This window comes from Mirounga leonina, unplaced genomic scaffold (assembly GCF_011800145.1).
Source record: "Mirounga leonina isolate KUSES-001 unplaced genomic scaffold, KU_Mleo_1.0 Mir_129, whole genome shotgun sequence".
Taxonomy (NCBI): Eukaryota; Metazoa; Chordata; class Mammalia; order Carnivora; family Phocidae; genus Mirounga; species Mirounga leonina.
This window is the reverse complement of record NW_023270323.1, coordinates 80,466,163-80,487,068: the sequence shown is the minus strand read 5'-3', so window position 1 is coordinate 80,487,068 and position 20,906 is coordinate 80,466,163. Positions and strand designations below refer to the sequence as shown.

The 20,906-nt window shown below is 46.0% G+C and overlaps 1 protein-coding gene across 1 annotated transcript in view; it reads left to right on the top strand.

Moving 5' to 3' along the window:
- NSD2 (nuclear receptor binding SET domain protein 2) overlaps positions 1 to 20,906 on the top strand; it is a 62,514-nt gene that overhangs the window by 11,218 nt on the left and 30,390 nt on the right. The window contains 6 exon segments of the mRNA XM_035005460.1: positions 2,903 to 3,069; positions 3,573 to 4,055; positions 12,364 to 12,508; positions 15,145 to 15,263; positions 17,765 to 17,846; positions 19,284 to 19,405. Coding sequence (XP_034861351.1) covers positions 2,903 to 3,069; positions 3,573 to 4,055; positions 12,364 to 12,508; positions 15,145 to 15,263; positions 17,765 to 17,846; positions 19,284 to 19,405 — 1,118 coding nt within the window.

Here is a 20,906-nt window from a genome sequence, read left to right as displayed (position 1 = left end):
TTATTTTTAACTTTTTCAACATTTTCTTCTAGTTTTAATTACTATCTTTTGATTTATCATTTAGATATTTTCTGTTGATTTTCTATTATGGAAAATGAAGACTGCTCTCTTCAGTCATTTCTTCTTTTCTTCCCACCCTCTGTTCTTTGGTGTTTTTTGTTTGTTTTAATTTTTAGCCTACCACCCACTCCGGGGGGCAGATTAACTCACTGTTTTTATTACATCAAACATAAATGTTTACATAATTTTGACTATGTAAATATCATTCAGTGAAAAGCAAATTGTGTTCTGTAATTGCATTTTCTTTTTTGTACAACTTTTTGTTTTTCTTGGAGTTAATTATTGCCTTTCTTTCTTTCTTCTTCTTCTTTTTTTTAATAGGCTCTACACCCAATGTGGGGCTTGGACCCACGACCCCGAGATCAAGAGTCCCATGCTCCACTGATGAGCCAGGCAGGCACCCCTGCTTTTCTTTTTAAAGTCATATACTTTGCTATATAAGGCTATACAGCCTTATTATTATTATTTTTTTTCAAATATTCATTTCTCTGTCCCTGAAACTCATCCTATTATATAGTTTCTCCTTTTGGGGGAAAAAGTGAAAACCTGTGTGTGATTACCATTTTCCTTTTCTGCTCCTTGGATCTCATCTTTAAAAAAAAAAAAGATTACTTATTTATTTAGAGTGTGTGTGTGCATGAGCAGGGGGAGGGGTAGGAGTAGAGGGAGAGAGAATCTCAAGCAGATTCTGTGCTGAGCCTCTGAGCGCAGAGCATGGAGCTCACTGTAGAGCTTGATCCCGAGACCCCAAGATCATGACCTAAGCTGAAATCAAGAGTCAGACATTTAACCAACTGAGCCACCCAGGCACCCCTTGGATCTCATTTTTTAATCCGCTTTCCCTGCTGCTCAGATTTTCTTTTGGTATGGAAGAGTTCTTTTATCTTTTCTTCCCCTGGAACTCTCTCCTGGAATCTTCCATTTTCATGCTTCAATCTGTATTGCTGGCACTCTTAACCTTTTGCATAGTAGTAATCTTAGACTTTATTTTAAGATGCTTTCCTGAGTTACATGCATTGTTTTCTGTGGCTCCACACTGCTCACTTTTGGTCAGTTTTCCTTTTTTGCTGGAGTATATTTTTGGGGTTCTAAGAAAGTGTGTATGAGAGGTAAATTTGATTCCCTGTCGTTCGGAGGATGCTACTTCTGTGTTTTCACACTTGATTGATGGTTTGGCTCAGTATAGAATTTTATGTTGAAAATAATTCTTTTCAGAATTTTGAAGGTATTACAGCATTTCCCTCCAGCATCCGGGGCTGCTCTTGAAGTACCTTGTTATTCTACTTTTTATTCCATTAACGTGGAAGCTGCCCTTGTCCCCTCCCCCAACACCTTAAATGTCAAAAGATGTGCATTGGTATGGGTATTGGATGAGGCACTTAGGATGTTTTAGTTCTGAGATACGGTCTTGTGTTCATTCTTTGGCAGCTTTCTCTGTTTCTCTCTCTAGAAGAACAGTTATTTGGGTATGGTACTTCCTGGATTGATCCTATAGGTTTCTTACGGGAGTATCTACTATGTTTTTCACCTTATTTTTCTTTCTGGGAGATTTCTTAACTTACCTTCCAAGCTTTCTTGCTGATTTTTTTTTCGTAATTGTATTTTAAAGTTTCCAGTAGCTCTTTTTCTTCTCTTTTCATAGCAAACGACTTTTTCTTTGTCAGGTGTCCTCTCTTCCTGGTGTTTTGTGTGTGTGGCCTTGCAGAGACTGCTTATTTCTATGTGTCTTGGACTCATTTTTGCTGGGGGCTTCCCTGGGTCCTGTGGGTCCTTGACGCTGTATTTGTGTTTGAGAGGGTACCACTCAGAGCTGCTGCAGCCTGTATGTGGGGAGAATGTTAGCTCATTTTAGAGGGGCCAGCTGGTTGTTGGCCATTTAGTTGGGAGGATCTCCAAAAGACTCAATGGAGAGGTTTTTCCTCTTGGATGTGTTGGTTCTTTAGGAAGTGTTCTTGGATTTCTTGTGACCGGCATTCTCTATGAAGGCGCAGGGGCTGGTAGTCCTCCTATGGAGAGCCCCTTTTCTTGTTCCACTTGGTACAGAGATCTGACTTCTAACGTGGAGCTTGAACGCACAGCCCTGAGATCAAGACCTGAGCTGAGCTCAGGAGTCGGATGCTTAACTGACTGAGCCACCCAGGCATACCGAAATCTGACCTTTTATCCAGCTTGCTTGTTTTCAACCTCACTCTTCCTCAGCCGAAAATGGCATCTCCTCTCTTGGATTTTGGGATCAAGTGTCTCTTTCCTCACCCACCTCCCTTCTGGCTGCACTGTAGGATGTGGCTTCTTCCTTTATCTAAGAGGAACAGCAGTAGACATCTGAGGAGTTACCCTGTGACCTCATGGCTGCCCTCAGAGGTCATTGGTGCCCTAATTCCCCCTGTGAGCATTGTGAGTGAGTAGCCAGCGCAAGGTTGCCCAGCTGGTAGGTGGTGAGGTTGGGATTTGAACTCAGGCTGTCTGACACCAGTCTCTATCCCTTCACTGCTGCATAGGCACCTCTCTGTTGAATGGCCCTTTTGCTGCTGTCGTCTCTTGGCCTTCTTTATTTGGTAATCTTTTTAAGTGGATCTTGGAAGGAAGGAGATGTCCACTTTCTTTCCTAGTTTAATTTGAATCTTATCTGCGTCCCTCGTAAATGCGTCTCCTTTCTCTTTGACGTGGAGCATGGTGGGGATAAAAAGAGTAGGACTTTTTTCGAGGTTAGCAGACTCAAACAGCACCAAATAAAACGACCTCAAAGCAGCTTCCAGCTTCATATCAGTAATTATTAATAGACTTGCCTAATTTCATCTGAAATTCTAACTTTCAAGTTCTAACGTTTTATTTTAAAAACTAGGTCAGAAAAAGAGCGCACGCCAGTATCACGTACAGTTCTTTGGTGATGCCCCAGAAAGAGCTTGGATATTTGAGAAGAGCCTTGTAGCTTTTGAAGGAGAAGGACAGTTTGAAAAACTATGCCAGGAAAGTGCCAAGCAGGCACCCACGAAAGCTGAGAAGATTAAGGTGATAGATGTTCCTTAAGTATGATTTTAGACCAAAACTTTAATTTTCATTCTTATTTATCTTTTTTGAAATTATGGCTGCTTGATTTATTATCATGGCTTATGTCTGTCATTGTTTAACTTTGCCCAAGCACACTGTGTTACAAAACATGACAAGTTTCCTTAGGAGCAGTTTATTCGTTTTACCCATTTGATGATAGAGATAATTTGTTTTATAACTTTTATTCTTTCTGTATATATAAAAATGTAAAAAATGTTATATATAATATATATTATGTGATATACATATTATGTTAGTTAAATGTGATTGGAATTGACTTCCTGTTTAAAGAAATAGTAGTTATTATATTGGGCTAAATTCTGTCTAAAACCTTCAAGTTAATTGGTTTTTATAGTTTTTGATTTCTAAATTTATCTGGAATTATAAAAGTATCCTTTTTTTAAAGTGGGTTACTTTTTTGTTTGTATAATGAAACTTACAATGTCTTATGTTTTTCTTTTCAGCTGTTGAAACCTATTTCAGGGAAATTGAGGGCCCAGTGGGAAATGGGCATCGTTCAAGCAGAAGAAGCTGCAAGCATGTCGGTAGAGGAGCGGAGAGCTAAGTTCACTTTCCTCTACGTGGGGGACCAGCTTCATCTCAACCCTCACGTAGCTAAGGAGGCAAGCATTGCTGTGGAGTCTCCGGGACAAATGGTAGAATCCTCAGGAGTCATTGAAGAAGCTGCTGATAACCCCAAGTCCATGAGAGAAGAGGGCATTCCCATCAAGAGAAGGCGGAGAGCCAAGCTGTCTAGTTCTGCCGAAAACCAAGAAAGTGACCCTGGGACGGTAAAGAGTACTCCTCAGAAGATGGCAGAAGCCGATCCCAAGAGAGGAGTAGGGTCTCCTCCTGGAAGGAAGAAGACCACGGCCTCTGCTCCGCGAAGCAGGAAGGGAGATGCAGCGTCCCAGTTTTTGGTTTTCTGTCAGAAGCACAGGGATGAGGTGGGTACTGTGATGGGTTCTCAGGTGTTGTGTATTTATTCTGGGGAGTTCCTGAATTTGAGGAACATCCCTTCAATGCTCTTTCTCTGTTTCTCAGCATTATCAGCACAGTCTGTAGTGAGCCTGGCAGAGTTTTTCGATCTAATAAATAAGTATCGTTAGAGAGCAGCCATTTTCACCCTTGGGGGCAAAGATGCTTGCCTCTGCACTCTTGGTTACGAAAATGTCTCTCCCATTGTGGGTGAGAAGATACCAGGGACAGGGATATATCAATGATGAAAGCATTTGAACACTTTCCTCAATTGTCGTCGTAGAATATGGCATCTTTTAGTACGTTGTAAAGCTTGATTGTAAAGAACTGAAGGGATTAAGCGCCTGTTTTTTTTGTTATGTTCAATAGTACTTGAAGTGAGTGGGTCGGTAGGGCTTTTTCTCAGTAATGTAAAGTTGGTGTAATGTGAGAAAATCAAGTATGTGATTCACTGTGTTGCAGATTAAATGATCCTCTCAGTAGATGAAGAAAAGGCAATTTGATAAATTTCATTGCTCTTTGATACGAAGTTAGCAAGCCAGAATTGGAAGGTGACTTCCTTAATCTCTTGAAGAGTATCAATCAGAAACTTTCAGTAAGCATCATACTTACTAATAAAACTTTAGAATCATTCTCTTTAAAATTGTGGACAAGACTAGATGCCTTTCTTTAACCGCTTACCTTAAGTGTTGCAGAGAAAATACTAGCCAGTATAGTAAGATAAGGGAAAGGAATGAAAAAGGCATAATTGTAAAGGAAGAAATAAAGCTGCCGTTGTTTGCAGAGGTCTGTGTGGAAAACTTAAGAGAATCTACAGAAAATATTTAGAATTAATAAGAGTTCACTAGGACTGGTGGATGTAAGATCAGTATACAAGAACAGCAGCAAAGAGGAAACGTAGTATTAAGACAGATACCATTTGGGGCGCCTGGCTGGCTCAGTTGGTAGAGCATGTGACTCTTGATCTCGGAGTTAAGAGTTTGAGCCCCACTTAAAAATAAAATCTTAAGGAAAAATAAAAAGACATACCATTTATGAGTGCAACAAAAAATAAGGTACCAAGAAATAAATCTAACACAATATGTATAACTTTGGAGAAAAATAATGCTTGGTACTTTAGCGGACCTAAATAAACAGACATGTTAATGGATAGGAAGGTTCAGTATTCTGAAGTTGAAGTTGTCAATTCTCCTTATATTAAGCTATAAATTTTGTATAATCCTAATAAAACTCCCAATAGGAATTTCTTTGCACTTTTTAAGTGGATGATAAAGAGCCTCATCTGAAGACTTGCCCTGTCCCATAGGAAGTTCTGTTGCTAGAAGCAGGGACGTTTGTGCCTCGGGTGTTCAGGGCAGCAGCAGCACCCCGAGTAGAGCCCGGAAGCAGACTCTTGAGCATGTGGAAGCAGATGGGAAAGGGGTGCAGACAGCTGGACAGGCTGGCTGCTCAGGATGGGCACTGGGACCACCCCAGTGGTTTCACAGCTCAGCTCCTGTGGAACAGCTTTGTGCTTTGGGAAAGGGGAGGATTTCTTAAGCCAAACTGGTCATAGATCGTTGAGGAGCTATGAAAGTGTATGTGCCAAGGACACCATGAACACGATGGAAGGACGAATGGTGTGTACAAGCTCAAATGATCCTGAAGGCTGTGAAAATGGCAATTTCTAGGGAAGTCTGGACAGCCAGTGCATCCATGAAGAGATGCTGCTCAGCCCATTGGCAGCCAGGGCGCTGCAGATGATAGTTGTGATGAGGGTGGTCTCCCCAGCCCCCAGGTGAGCAGCACAAGCCAGTGCCTCAGGAACGCTGAGCAGCAGTGAGAACCCCCCTCCTTTCTTCCACCTGGTTTCAAGAGAAATTAGGCAATACATAGTGGAATTGAAGATGCGTGTTTTTTATTTATTGTGATGTCACGCCCAGGTATTTGGCCCTTGGCGCCCAAGGAGACGGCACAGTGCTCGAAGCTGGAAGGCTGTGAAAGGAGCGACAGCGGTGCTGTGCCCCTACAGCAGGACTCCGGGCACCAGTGCCGCGAGCCCACTGGCGGTCCGGGGGGAGGGCAGTGTGCTGACGGCTGTGCACACCCCATCCCGTTCTGTGAAGTGTGAGAAGTGTAGCGTAGCCACCTGTTTTACCACCTGTCTACCTACATCCATCCCAGAAGAGTAGACGTGTAGCTGTGAATGTGTGTCCTCTGTTTCAGAGCTGAGACGTCTTCCCAAGGAAGGTGGAGGAGCCGTGGCCACTGCCGGGTTTGAAACGGTGCAGAGCACTGAGCAGTGTGAGCAGCTACCACACTGGGCCTGCTGCAGGCCAGGGGCTCCAGGGGCACGCTCTGAATGTGCACCCCCGTGTCGACAGCAGATGCCTATCGTGGTTGCTGGAGAGCTTCAAGCTCTGGGACAGCCAGCTGCGCTCCAGCCTGTTCCTAGTCTGTTTCTCCATGGTCTCTCCACTCATTTGAAATTATGAGAGAAGAGTGGGTGCCTGAGAATTCAAGCCACTTTACAAAGACCACCCTTTTTGCTTTTGGGGACCCAAATCGCTCTCAGGTGGCCCTTCTAGTACTAAGAAATGTGCCAAGAACAAACAGAAGCCTGTCACTCCGGACACTGCTGACAGGCTGTGGCCTGAAGGCTGACACATGGGTGAGGTGCTCTGCCCTCAAGGAGCCGTGCCTCTGCTCTGGAGCTCTTGGCTCTGAGCGCCCTCCAAAGCCCGTTCTGTACAGTGTGGCCACTGGCGTCCTGCTACATGGCAACAACCAAACTGAAGGTGTACAGTTAAAATTCAGTTCTGCATTAAAGACAGGTGCTCTGCCCTGCTCTTCCCTGCTTGTACCCAGTCTCTGTAGGGCTGAGGGGCAGTGTGAGGCCCATGGGCCCCCTCCCTCCCAGCTGGGCTCAGGTGCTAGTTGATTTTGAGTAATTACGTGTTGTCAGAAGAGTGATGATGGCGGGATGCTCTTTTAACTGGTTCAGTTACTTTGTTTTTATTACAAGTGTGTATGTGCTGGTTCTGTAATAAGTAATCCTAGACTCCAGTTGAGAATAATCTGGGTCTTTCTAGGTTGTGTTTTCCTTTTGGGAGGTAGTGGTGACTCCGAGGATGGTTTTTGTTTGGTTGTTGATTGATTAATCACTGCCCAACTCTTGAGGAACAGCATTGGATGGAGACTTCCCTCTGCTTCCTGGACCCCCCTTTTCTAGGGTCACTAGATAGAAGACTATGACTATCAAGGACATTTGGCTGCCACTTGACTTCTTTTTGAGGTCCAGCTTCTTGCAAATGAAGGAAAGTGTTATGCTTTGTGAAATGTATTGAGTTCTTCATTAATGTGTTTTGTTTGTTCATCTTTGTCCATCAGGCTCAGCTTAGATGTGCAGCTCACAAGTGTGTTCTGTGGTGTTCTGGAATACAGTTAGAGGGGCTGCAGGTGGGGCAATGAGTTTGCTGGAAGACAACGTCCACAGTGGGATGTAGGCCCACTGATGAGGACCTGGGTGGGACGAGGGTGGGGGGGACTCTGTTTGCAGGCAAGGAGGCGAGAGCAGCAGCTGGGGGATCCCCACTGTGATGAACAGCGCAGGGAGAATTTACTGAAGGCTTCAAGCATCAGTAGCCATGTCATTGACTACTGATGTGTGTGGTCTCCGTTTCCCATTTTTATTTTTTATTTTTATTTTTATTTTTATTTTTTTTAAAGATTTTTTTTTAATTTGAGACAGAGAGAACGAGAGAGAGAGAGAGAGAGCACATGAGAGGGGGAAGGGTCAGAGGCAGAAGCAGGCTCCCCGCCGAGCGGGGAGCCCAATGCGGGACTCGATCCCGGGACTCCAGGATCATGACCTGAGCCGAAGGCAGTCGCTTAACCGACTGAGCCACCCAGGCGTCCTCCCTCCGTTTCCCATTTTTAAAGAATCTTTTCCACCTTCTCTGATCCTAATTTTTACACATGCATTAGAGTTGAACCATGCAATATGTCTCCATTCTTTGTATATATATTCGTGTCAGTTAGGTGGTGTTGCATAACACGTGACCTCAAAACTAAGTGCCTTAAAACAACAACACACATGGACTCTTGGACAGTTCCCGTGGGTCAGGAATTGGGGAGCAGCTTAGCGGGGTGGTTCTGACTCAGAATGTCCCATGAGGTCCCAGTTGAGATGTTGGCTGGGGCTGCATCGGCTAAAAGCTTGACTGGCGCTGGAGGGTCTTCGTCCGAGGTGCTGTCCTGCTGTTGCCTGTGGGAGGCCTCACCGTGTGGTCCTCTGCATGGGGTGGCCGGTGTCCTCATAGCCCAGAGGCTGGCTTCTCATGGAGCGGGTGTCCGAGAGAGGGCAGGGTGAGGCCTTACGGAGGTCTTAGACCTGACAAACTGTGTCACCGCTTCTACACTGTGCATTGGCTACCCTGGCCAGTGCTGTTCAGTAGGGAGGCAGGAGTACCAGGAGTTGAGGCGTGAGCTGTAGGGGACTGTAGCCATCTCAGAAGTCTAAAAGGCGCCCAGAGCTCTCAAAGGATGTGTGCGGCGACAGGTGGGCTGAGGGCAGGGAGTGCGATCTCTGAGGAGCGCTCTGAATCTTTGTAGTGGTAACAGTTCAATCAGCACAGTGTGTGAGCTTGTGGGTATTTGGTTTTCCACATTTTTTGTATGTCTGAGATAGTTTATTAAAAATCGGGGCACCTGGGTGGCTCAGTCGGTTAAGTGCCCGCCTTTGGCTCAGGTCGTGATCTCAGAGTCCTGCATCGGGCTCTCTGCTCAGCGGGAAGTCTGCTTCTCCCTCTCCCTCTGTGCTCATGTGCTCTCTCTCTCTCTCTCTCTCTCTTTTTCTCTTTCTCAAATAAATAAAATCTTAAAAAAATATTTATGGTTGGGGCGCCTGGGTGACTCAGTCAGTTGAGTGTCCCAACTCTTGGATTTGGCTTAGGTCAGGATCTCAGGGTCCTGAGATGGAGTCCCACGTCAGGCTCTGCACTCAGTGGGGGGTCTACTTGAAGATTCTCTCTCCTTCTCCCTCTGCCCCCGCCCCTGCTTGCACACATGCTCTCTTTCTCCGTCTCTCAAATAAATAAATCTTTTTTTAAAAAAGATTTATTTGTTTATTCATTTATGTATTTATTTATTTATTTGACAGAACAAGCGAGAGCACAAGTCAGGTCCGGGAGGGACAGAGGGAGAAGCCAACTCCCTGCTGAGCAGGGAGCCTGATGCGGGGCTCCATCCCAGGACCCTGGGATCATGACCTGAGCTGAAGGCAGATGCTTAACGACTGAGCCACCCAGGCGCCCCACAAATAAATAAATTTTTTAAAAAATATGGAAGTAGCCACTACTGAGTGCTTATCATCTGTAAGATACATTGCCAGTATGTTACTGTGAAAAATTACATTCAATTCTCATAAAGGCCTTTCGAGGTTGGCGTAAACTATCCCTGTCTTACAGCTAGCTACCCTGAACTCAGATATGTAAAGTGACTCTCCTTTACCAGTAGGAGGACACAGGCAGGAAGAAGGACTGGGACTTGGCCCGAATAATCACATGTGTGTGCGTGCGTGCGTGTGTGTGTGAGCACGCACAGAACGTGTAAGCATTGTACTGCACTGCTTCACTGATGAAACCCATCGACTTCAGTGAGCAGCCAGTGCCTTATTAACCTAAAATGAAGATGGAGATACTCTGCGCCCCCACTGGAGTACACAGTATATGGTTAGGGATGAAAAATAAGCAGATGGTCCTCCAGAAGGTGAGCACTGTGGGTGGGATGGTGACTGCTTTGACCTTTTTATTTTCTGTCCCTAGCACAGAATGTTCCTTGAATGAATGAGCGAGCGAGTAAATATAGCATTGTAGCTGAAATTAAAAGCGTGATCCAAAGTCAGCCTGGTGGAAGAAAATGTTTCAGGGAGAGGTGGAGCGTGCCATTGTGCCCCTGAGTGCAGAGTTGTTCAGGGAGTGATGAAAGTGGGGTGAGGATGGGTTCCAGGTTATGGGGGGCCATGGGAGACATTGCCAAGTGGCAGGGACCCTACCCTCCTGTGGGCTGGGCTGTGGTCCCTCTGGTTGCAAGGAGGGAGACCTTTTAGGATGCGAATGTCAGCAGGTAGATGGAGAGGACTGAAAGCCAGGAGGCTGGTTGCTGAAACCATAGCCGTCTCAATGGGGTGGATACGAAGATGTTCAGGAGCAGAGCTGGCCAGCCTGGCATGGATTTAGGTGCAAGGGGAAGAAGGCTACAAGGAGGATTCAGGAGTCTTGTTTGATGAAGCAGCTGTGAGCACTGCTAGGATTCATTCTGTTTGAGGATATTGTACTCAGGGGTGGGTGACCAAGGAGCGTGGTGGGTCCACAAATGCATGTGCTAATCTTGAGGAATCTTTAAGTGGAGAGTTCCAGAAGGCAGTTGTCCTGCGACTTTGAAACTCTGCACAGAAACCTTTGTTGCATGAAGGTCTGAGACCTTTGATGCTTGAAATGTTGGGGCTGCTGCGCTCACCCTCCGGAAGGATGGGCAGGCAGGACAGAATCCTGCTGGGCCAAGAGGTGAGGATGCCCTGCCCCAAGATGAGAGGAGGAAGCAGGTGTGTGGGGGGCCGGGACTGCCATGGCAGGGGCAAGGTGGGAATGGTGACAGTTCACAAGGGGCACCGAGGAGAACACCTGGTGGAACACTGGAGCCCAGAGCTGAACTTTGAATTGCAGAAGGCGTTCTCGGGCTGTGAGGACACTGAAGGGGCAGGATGATTGTGTAGGTGGTTGTTGATCCACATCTGAAAATGCACATGCTCTGAGATGCGAGGGTGGGTGGGAGTTGGTGGTGTGCCAGTGTCCATCAGGGCCAGGGAGGACACGATGAGGTGTGGGGGACACGGGAGGCTGTAGGAAGCCGTCTGCAGTGACCATGTTGTGAGTGGGGGTTTGCATTTTGGGGCGGAGGTTACCTTCGTTGGTTGGGCAGGTGGTGGATCTCGGTGGTAATAGTGACCAGCAGGATTAACTCGTTGATTCCTTATCACTGCCAGGTGAAGTGTTAGCAGCCCCACATCACAGAGGGGGAGACAGCTTCACTTACCCAAGTCACAGAGCTGCCACGTGGGGGAGCCACATGCGAATCTGGGGTCTGGCTCCACAAAGCATGCTGGCTAGTGCTCAGAATCAGGCAGCAGACCTTTTTGAGAGGGCCTCCAGGGCAGTTGAGGCCTGTGTTACTTCAGCTCTGCTGTTGTAGCAGGAGAACAGCCCTAGAAAACAGGTAAAGGGGTGCTTGTGGCTGCTTCCCGTAGAACTTTATCTGTGAACGCTGATGCTTGAATTTCCTGTAATTTTTATGTGCTAGGAAATATTCTTCTGACTTTTTTTCCAACCGTTTAAGAATGTAAAATCAATTCTTAGTTCATGGACCATATAAAAACAGGAGGTGGGGCGGGTTTGGCTTGCCAGCCATCGTTTGTCCACCTCTGCGCCCCTGCTGTTGAGAGCTCTGAAGCTTGGGTGCACGTGAGAGCCCCAGAGAGTCTTGAAAACACTGATGCCAGACCCAGAGAATGAACTGGCCTTGGGTGGGACCTGAACACCAGAGGTTTTAAAACTTCTCTGGTTGTTAGTGTGCAGACAAGGCTGTGGGCCCATGGATCATCTGCAGACCTTGGGAAAATGCAGGTTCCTGGTTGGCAAGTCTGGGGTGGGGCCTGAGGTCCTCCTTTCTAGCATGCTTCCGGGGTGCTGATGCTGGCAGTCCCAGCATGGCTGGAGGGCCATGCAGGGGGCTTGTCTCTGTGTGCTGGCCTGCACTGTGAGGCATCATGGTGTGCTCCTTGGCCTGCCATCTGTACCATCCTTCCAGAGCATGTACCTGAGAGATGGAGGGTGTGTGCTATAGCAAATGAGAAAGCCAAGCTAAGACTTCACCCCTGTGTTGACAGGCACTTGTCCTACCACTGATTTTTCAAGGATGCCTAGATAATTGTAACTTGTAATAATTTAGTGATTTTGGAAAAGTGTATTTTTTCCTCTTACCACTTACTGTTTCCTGCCTTGACATAAATACAGTTGAATTCTTTTCACCAGCACTGTTTTTATTTATGAGCTTTCAATGGGTTATAGCATCAGATAGTCACTAATTTTCTTTGAAGCTTTTATGGGGCATTGTCCCATGATGGAATAAATACACCACATGCTGAGTTCCCAAGGGCTGTGCATTGGATTTTGTGCAAAACAAAACCCAGGTTAGCTGTAGGTATGTGGCCTTCTGACCCCACCTTTCCTGTGTCCACAGGTTGTTGCCGAGCACCCAGACGCCTCAGGTGAGGAGATTGAAGAGCTGCTTGGATCCCAGTGGGACATGCTCAACGAGAAACAGAAAGCACGCTATAACACAAAGTTTGCCCTAGTGGCCTCTTCCCAGTCTGAAGAAGACTCTGGTAAACGTAAAGCTGTACTACGTACTCTGCTTCGTTGTGATGTGTGTGTCGTGTAGCCAGCTGAGCTCCGGTCTGGGAACTGTAGAGAAGCGTGGCCGCTCCCCGCAGCTCTGACCCCTGGTGCTTGGGCCAGCAGCCAGAGTGCGTGTGGTCACAATAAAGCAACCTCTGCTGTCTGCATTTTCTCCCTCGTTGTCGTGAGAGCTGCTCAGTGTGATCCTCTGTGCGGCCTGTGAGCCCAAGTGGAGTGGGCACTCTAGCCTTTGCAGCCGATGGGGTGGTGTAAGGGGGGACACAAGAAGGAAAGGAGCCTAGGCGGTCTCTAGGACTCCCTGCTTACGTGATGTGGTAGCATCAGACTGCAGGCACGTGGCCCCGCGGTGATGCCCTCCCGGCAGGAACTACGCCTGCACCTCAGGAGGTTCTCACCTCTGCAGGTGGGGGGCTCTGGACCTGGGAGCAGGGAGGGCGTTCCTGGCCTGTTTGCTTGAGCGCTCACAGGGTGAGGAAGGTGACTGTGGACTGACCTTAAGTGTGGCTGTCCTCTGGTTCTTCTTAGGCCTTCAGTTTAAAAAACAAAAAATGCTGCTTTGCTTTGGTCATTGGAAAGAGAAGGGAGGCTTAACACTGTTAAGCTTGGAGAGAACCTGTAACAGCGGTCAGATGTGTCATGCGTGCGTGGTTGGACACGTGTCATGGAAAACCGACATTTCTAACATAAAAAATATATGGTTATCAATTTAAAATACAAAACAATTCTGTCTCTCTCAAGGTTCATGACTGAAGAGTTTTGGAGAGGCCAAATACAAAGTGTTTCAGGACTCACCTAAAAGGAGACCAGGACCCAGAAGTCATTGCACTTAGTCACTGTGTGCATTGGCCTGTGCTTCTAGACCAGTCCTGCGTGCATCCGACTCTTTCTGCGCACGCACTTATGCAACCTTCCTGTTTGTTCACAGATGCTGTGGATGTTAGGCCTTTCTAGATCGCCACATCAACTGTCTCTTATGTTAATATTGAATTTTGTTCAATTCAGCGTTTGTTGCAAATACTAGAATTCAGAATAGCGAGGATGTTCTGGATTTGTGCATTTTCTTTAAAAGGCAGACGTTCACTTGACTCTTCCTCAGTACACTGGATCTAGAAGAGTGGGCCTTTTCAATGACTGGCTTATTTAAGAATGAGTCAGGTTTTCCTGAAGCCAGATTTAACTACCCTTCAAGAGTTAAGTGTGACTGTGATTGTGTGTACTGAGTACTTAGCAGGCAGGAGGACAGGGTTGCTTTCCACTCTCAGTGTATGTCAGGTGTGTGCTTGTCCTGGAGGCCTTCTAGCCTCCCTCTTGGGGGCCCCCAATGCCGATAGCCAGGATGATGGGCCGTGTCAGTGGCATCAGCTGTCCCATGGCCTCAGTGTGAGGAGTTCAAACAGATGCCCACATTGCCTACGTCTGTATGAAACGCCTGCTTTCTTATTTTGGGTGCAGGGGGAGGTTCTTAGGTAAAGGACTGTGACATCATCTCACCTGTGTGAAGGTGAGGTGGCAGTTGCTGCTCACAGGTATCTGTAGCTCAGTGGACACCTGTTGATGAGGTTGGGCAAACCGGATTGAGGAGGTTCCGGCAGGTCAGGCTGGCTCTGCCCTATGCTGGTTATGCTTGGTGAGCTGCGGAGCAGACCCCACCGCTCTGCAGGCCTCTTCCCGGTGGGCCTCTATGGCCAGCCCACAGTGCTGGGGGGCGTAGTGTATGTAGGCGGGCTCACACTGTTCCAGGACTGGCAGTTTCTGAGGGTCTAGTAATAGACCCTCACCACCTCCGCCTGTGGTGAGGCCCTGGGCAGAGTGACCAGGGTGTGGCCAGCTGCACCTCCTTCTGAGGCACTGTTGGATGCCACACTCCTGGCTGTGCTACTCTGTCCCACCTGGCAGTAAGGTTTGAGGATGACACCGCCCTCCCACCAGATGTCTGACGAACAGTCCAGGGATAAACCCGGAACCTCTGTAAGACAGTCATGCAAATGGAAATACTGGATTTGTGCTTGAAATAAACATTGGTGTGTTCAAATTAATCACCTCTCTAGAATTTGCACTCTTACCTTATTACATTTTATTTTTCTAGGTCAGGACCTTAAATCTTAAATTAGTTGATATTCCTGGGAATACCTAATAACTGGCATAGTTAAACAACATGGAGAAAGCCCTTAATTTGCAGATACAAAAGGAGTGTTGCTACTTAACATACTTCTTTCAGGAAATGTATAAAAAGTAGCAAGTTGTGTACTTTTTAAAGTTGCATTTAAATTCCACTGGTCTTTGAATGTTAGTAATCTAGTGGGTTCTATTTAAATTTAATGCTATAGTACATTAAAATGTAATTATAACAAATACCAATATAATAATCTATAGATTAGATAAGGATTTTCCAGTATTTGATGTTACAGGAAATGGTCCCTTGCAATTTGCAAAATGCAAAGAGATTTGGTCTGTAATACTTAGGCCCTGGAAACCGACAGGATTACAGGAAGCCCATCAGGGGCTTGATTTGCACGTGAATGCCCGGGCTAGGTGATCATTGCTTTGGAGGGTGGCTTGTGGAGTGGTTTTCATGTAAGTTTCCCCCATCCCCCATTCCAAGGTAATGTAAATGGGAAAAAAAGAAACCACACGAAGAGGACCCAGGACCCTACTGAAGACGCTGAAGTTGAAGATGGACCCAGGAAAAGACTCAGGACCGACAAGCACGGTCTTCGGAAGGTAATTATGCCCCAGGCCTGCCTCGGCTGGAGGAGTGTGTACTGTGTGACTGTTCAGGGGCTTTGTTTCCCTTAGGGGAGGCCGATGGCCTTCCTCTGAGGATGGTGCTCAGCGGGTTTTGTTTTAGAGGCAGTAGGGCTTGCTTCTCCCCTGAAACCCCTTTGAGAAGGCTGCTGAAGAGAGCAAGTTCTTTTTTTTTTTTTTTTAAAGATTTTATTTATTTATTTGACAGAGAGAGAGACACAGCGAGAGAGGGAACACAAGCAGGGGAGCAGCAGACTTCCTACAGAGCAGGGAGCCCGATGCGGGGCTCGATCCCAGGACCCTGGGATCATGACCTGAGCCGAAGGCAGTTGCTTAACCAACTGAGCCACCCAGGCGTCCAAGAGAGCAAGTTCTTATCTGCCAGGGACTTTAACACAAACTTCTGATACTTGGCTATCAAAGAAAAAATCCAAACACTTTGAATAATACTTGATGTTTAGATTTGATGGAATTGTATATACTAAAGATTGCCCTTGTCTATAGGGTTATTATTCAATGTGTAAATAATGGGTTGGCATGGAAACATCAAAATCCACTAGAGATATGTTATACTTCAATAAAAAAAGTTTTTCAAAATCCATTAAAGGCATTGAAAATGGATTTTATGAATTCATTCAGTTTATTAGTAATTCATGTTACTATTTACCTAATGGGACCACTAAGCAGGCTGTGTGACCACATAGATACGGAGATCCAGCCCCAGGGCCGTCTAGTTCTAGTGTAGTCCACCAGGCATCAAGGGGCAAAGTTTGCCTGGTACTTGAAGGAGTGTGAATCTGGCTTATGGTGCTCATACGTGCGGAGAGTGTGAGCCCTTTCCAGTGAGCCTTTATGGCCCAGTGCTGTTTATTCATGAACTGAGAGAGTTGAAACAGACTTTGTATCTTACGCTTGAGTTTATACAGAGTTGTCATGTATTTATGGTTTTGAGAAAAGCTTCATACTATCTTTTACTAATCTAAATTAAGAAGTTCCTTTCTTTATTGTTTTATTTTGAAGAATGGAAAAATAAATTCCACATATTGTTGAAGTGTAACTATGTGGCCACCGCATCATCTGTCTTGCTCCTTTTTTTTTTTTAAGATTTTTTGATTTATCTATTTGACAGAGATACAGCGAGAGCGGGAACACAAGCAGGGGGAGTGGGAGAGGGAGAAACAGGCTTCCCGCCGAGCAGGAAGCCCGATGCGGGGCTCGATTCCAGGACCCTGGGATCATGACCTGAGCTGAAGGCAGGTGCTTAACGACTGAGCCCCCCCAGGCGCCCCATCTTGCTTCTTTTAAGGCCATTGTTGTAGTTCAGGGCAGCAGGGAGGCCCTGCCCTATTTTTCTGGCCAAGAGAACATTCTTCCAGACACCTGTCAGGTGAAGTTGTTAGTGATCAAGTATCCAGTCCCGAGATAGGTAAAATTGACCTGCGTGACATCTGCGTTACCTGGCAGCTCACACTCCGAGTATCCCCTCTGGACATCCGTTATTAAAGCAGCCCTGTGCTGCAGTCAGACTGACATTGGCTGCCTTGAGATATTTGTATTTCATACTTACCTTAAAAAATCTGTGGCCCTGGACATTTGAAATACCAAATTCACATTAAGTAGATAGGTAGAAATGTTTTATTAACTAAGAGCTCAGGAAGTAGCACATAATAAAAGAGAAGTGGTGTCTCCCGCTGGTTGAGTTTTTATAAACCTGAGTAGGCCATATCCTGTACACTTCCTGTGCCCCTGTTACCTTGTCCACAGTCGTGGCTGCTTCCATCGGCCCCCGGCAGGCTGGAGAGTGGGGTTGGGGTGCAGGAACCGGCCCGGCCTCGGGACTGCGAAGGGGCAGGTGGCCGTGTGGCAGTGCAGCTTCAGGGCTGTCAAGAGAGGTTATTTTCAACTCCTTCAGATTCTGAACACTGGACAAAATGTTCCTGAGCCCTTCGTGTGTGTGTGTGTGTATGTGTGTGTGTGTGTGTGTGTGGTTTTTCTCAATTATGAAACGTGCTTTATCGATGATCTTTGTGAGGTTTGTCTGGACCTTGTCTCCAAATTGGCAATTGTCAGTGTAGGGATTTAGAGCAGTGATGTTGGCACTGACTTGAGGCCCCACTTGAGGTTGATTGGGCAACCTCTGGAGCAGAAGGGTTGTTTTCTTCTCCTTCACACTCTGCTTTGAGTTCAGAGGGAAATGTGAGTAGCATATGGAATGCAGCTCACATGAAGAGTCTCTGCAACGTGACTCTATCATGGCCCGCCAGCCCCTTTATCCCAGCAGATGGTGGGGCAGGCGCAGGGGAGAGCCTCCCGGCTGTGGAAGAGGCGTGGGCCTGGGTCCCCGCTCATGGAGTGTGCGGAGCACATTTCCAAAGGAAGACGTTTCTGTTGCACAGCGTTTCAGCAGTCTGTGTTAGTTCACATTAGATTTTACCCCCCTTCCTTTTCTTCTTCTTTTTCTTTTTCTTTAATAACAGAGAGAGACGATCAATGACAAGACAGCCCGAACAAGCTCTTGCAAGGCCATTGAGGCAGCCTCCTCGCTGAAGAGCCAGGCAGGTAATGTGGTTAGCGCTTCTTCCTTGTCAGCTCTCCCAGGCGCCTGGGCTGGGCTGGAAGCGAACAGGAAGCTGGGCCGGGAAGGGTACGGGCTGGCCTCCAAGGGGTCTGACGGCTAATAAGGGGGAAGGGAGGTTCTCGTGCAACTGACTGTGTAAGTGGTCGCAGTCCTCCAGCTACATTTTATTGAAGTTATTTTTCTACTGGTTGCTACTGGGCTTTATTTTCAGTTTAAAATTACACTGAAGAAGTTATTTAAACCAGGAATACCCAGGTTTCTTACTTGACAGTGCCAGTTGTTGCTATAAATTACACCACTTTTGAGTATCTGGTCGTCTGTGTGTATTCGCTAAAAGTAGAAGTAATGACTAGTTATTTCTCTTTCACATGTTGAAGAAACTAGCTTCAAATGTTTGTGAAAAATAACTCAAAGCAATGAAAGGGGAAGCAGGCTCCCTTTCCCTTACTGTCTTTTTGAAGTGTCTGTCTGACAGTTTATTACAGAGAGCTTACCATCTCCAACTCTTCTTTGTTTTTTTTGTTGTTTTTTTTTAAGAGGGTGGGAGGGGGCAGAGGGTGAGGGAGAGAGAGAGAACCTCAAGCAACCCCCCCCCCCCCCCCACTGAATAAGGAGCCCAACTCAGGGCTCCATCTCATGACCCTGAGATCATGACCTGAGCTGAAATCACGAGTCGGATGCTTAACCGACTGAGCCACCCAGGCACCCTCCAACTCTTCTTACATCTCAGGTTGAATTCCTAGGTGTTCGGAATAATTGATAGTTATCTAGCTAAATTCAAGGGACCACATGAAACAAGGTCCTCTACTCTTCCACCATCTTGCCTCCCAGCCTATCATCAACTCTTAATTAGAAAGGAAAACAACATTCAGGGGAGAAAGGAGCGAGAGTTGAAATGGATGTGTTTTCCTTATTTTGCATGAGGTGCTGTGCTGGTTTTCAAAAATCAATTAAATAGACTATGAAAAGGAGGACATTTGTGGGCAGTTTGAACATTGAGTGGATATTTGATATGAAGGAATTGTTACTTTTAAAAATGGTATAGCGGTCTTGTGGTTATATTTAAAACTTTGTTTCAGAGACATGTACTGAACTTTTTACAGGTGAAATGATGTTTGTAATTTGCTCCAGAAGAATGTGGCAGGGGATGTGAAGCTAGGTGTGGATGGAGCTGTGTTGGCCCAGGTTGATCGACTGGGGGGCAGGCCAGGCAGGGGGACATTAAAGTTCACTGGACAATTTGCCTTTGTTTCTGTTCAGATTTTTTCACAGTAAAAAGTTAAGCCTTTACTATGACAAAGGAGCCCAAACAATTTATCTTTAGAACTTCGTTTATTACAGGGCTAATTTTGAAGCAGTTAAGAGATTGAAGGTTTAAGATTTCAAACTTTACTTTATAAACCAAAATTGTTTTACAGCAACGAAACATCTGTCAGATGCATGCAAACCACTGAAGAAGCGAAATCGGGCGTCCACAGCAGCGTCTTCCACTCCTTTTAGCAAAAGTTCGTCTCCTTCTGCATCCTTAACTGAGAATGAGGTAAAATACTAATGATAGTGATGACCGTGGTGTTCGTATGAAGGCCATTTAGTTTCCCAAGTTGAAGTGTGAGCAAAAGTCAGACTTAACAAGCATAACACTGGTGTCCTCTCCACAAATGTAGGTGAGTTTCAGATTCTTTAAACTATGTATAAGTCATGGAATGGAAAAAAAAAATCAACTATTTTAGTCTATTTGAGCACCACAGATCTACACACATGCACACAGTGTATGTATAAATGTACGTGCATCTACTTTAGTCTGGATGTAGTTTAACTGTTCTTGAAATCTGTCTTAAAATGTTGTGTTCCCTATAGCCCTCACATTGTAATTAATTTTCCACATCCCAGCAAGTCTGCTCTGGTCCTCACATGACACTGTCACTTGAGCTGACTCTAGTCACTGTGCACTCACCCCAGGTGGGATGGAGGGTGGGTTACCTGCTGTGTCGGATTCCAGCGGTCTTTAGACCTAGGCTCATGGAGGAATGTCCTCATGCATTCCATGGTTGTAGTCCTTTAAATCCTGGCGTATTCGTAGATACTTGAGTGTGGAGGTGAGTCAGAACCACCACGGTAATACGACTCCTCTATTTTCTGGATTTGCAGAATATACAAGAGCAGAATAATAGCTACTTGAGGCTATTACCCTCATTGTATCATGACATCTGGACTTCATCACCAAATTTAAAGTCTTTGCTGTTCTAAAAACAAAACAAAACAAAAAACAGCCTCAGAATGCAAGTCTGACACTTTTTTTTGTCCAGAGGGAGTTTTGGATTCCCGATTTTAGTGACTACCCAAGGAGTTTATATTCAAGTTTTAATTCCTTACTGTTTTGTTCCCTGTGATCCTCTTTTTCTCATTGTAGACATGAGTTCTGTTTTTAGAGTATTTATGAGATGCTAACCTTGGGCTTTTTTTGAACAAGGCAGTAAGGCAGGGAGTGGATAGACCCCTCGCCCTGTTGGGCAAGAAGGTGGCACTTCTGACCTGGTCTCTGCCACGGTCACTGGTGGGGCCTGGCCGTTCTCCTACTGTCTCTCAGCCTTGGCTGCTTCCTCGCCTTAGATGAGGCGCGGGCCTTCCTGCATCAGGTGTCTTCTAGGGACCTAAGCCATCTGAGGGGGCGCAAACACAGAGAGCTGCTCTGAGCAGGGTCTTTGGGGATTCACACCAGTAGTGGGGGGAAGCTGCTCATGTGTGTGGGAACCGGGACTTTCTCATAGTTTGCTATGTGTGTAGGTGACTGAACATTTCTCATATCTGGGCACATTCAAGAAAATGCAGTATGAATTCTTCACTGAAATTCCAGGGACTTATTGAAACATGGAAAAGAAAAATTCTATACAAAATTTTTTCCTTTTTTCGTGTCTGAATTATGATTAGTATCCTGAAAAATGACGATTCTAATTCTAAAGAAGAATACTAAAAATAAAAAGTTTCAGGTCTATAGACCCTTCCGCTTAAAGTCAGCTTTTTTATTTAAGAAGATTTTTAAA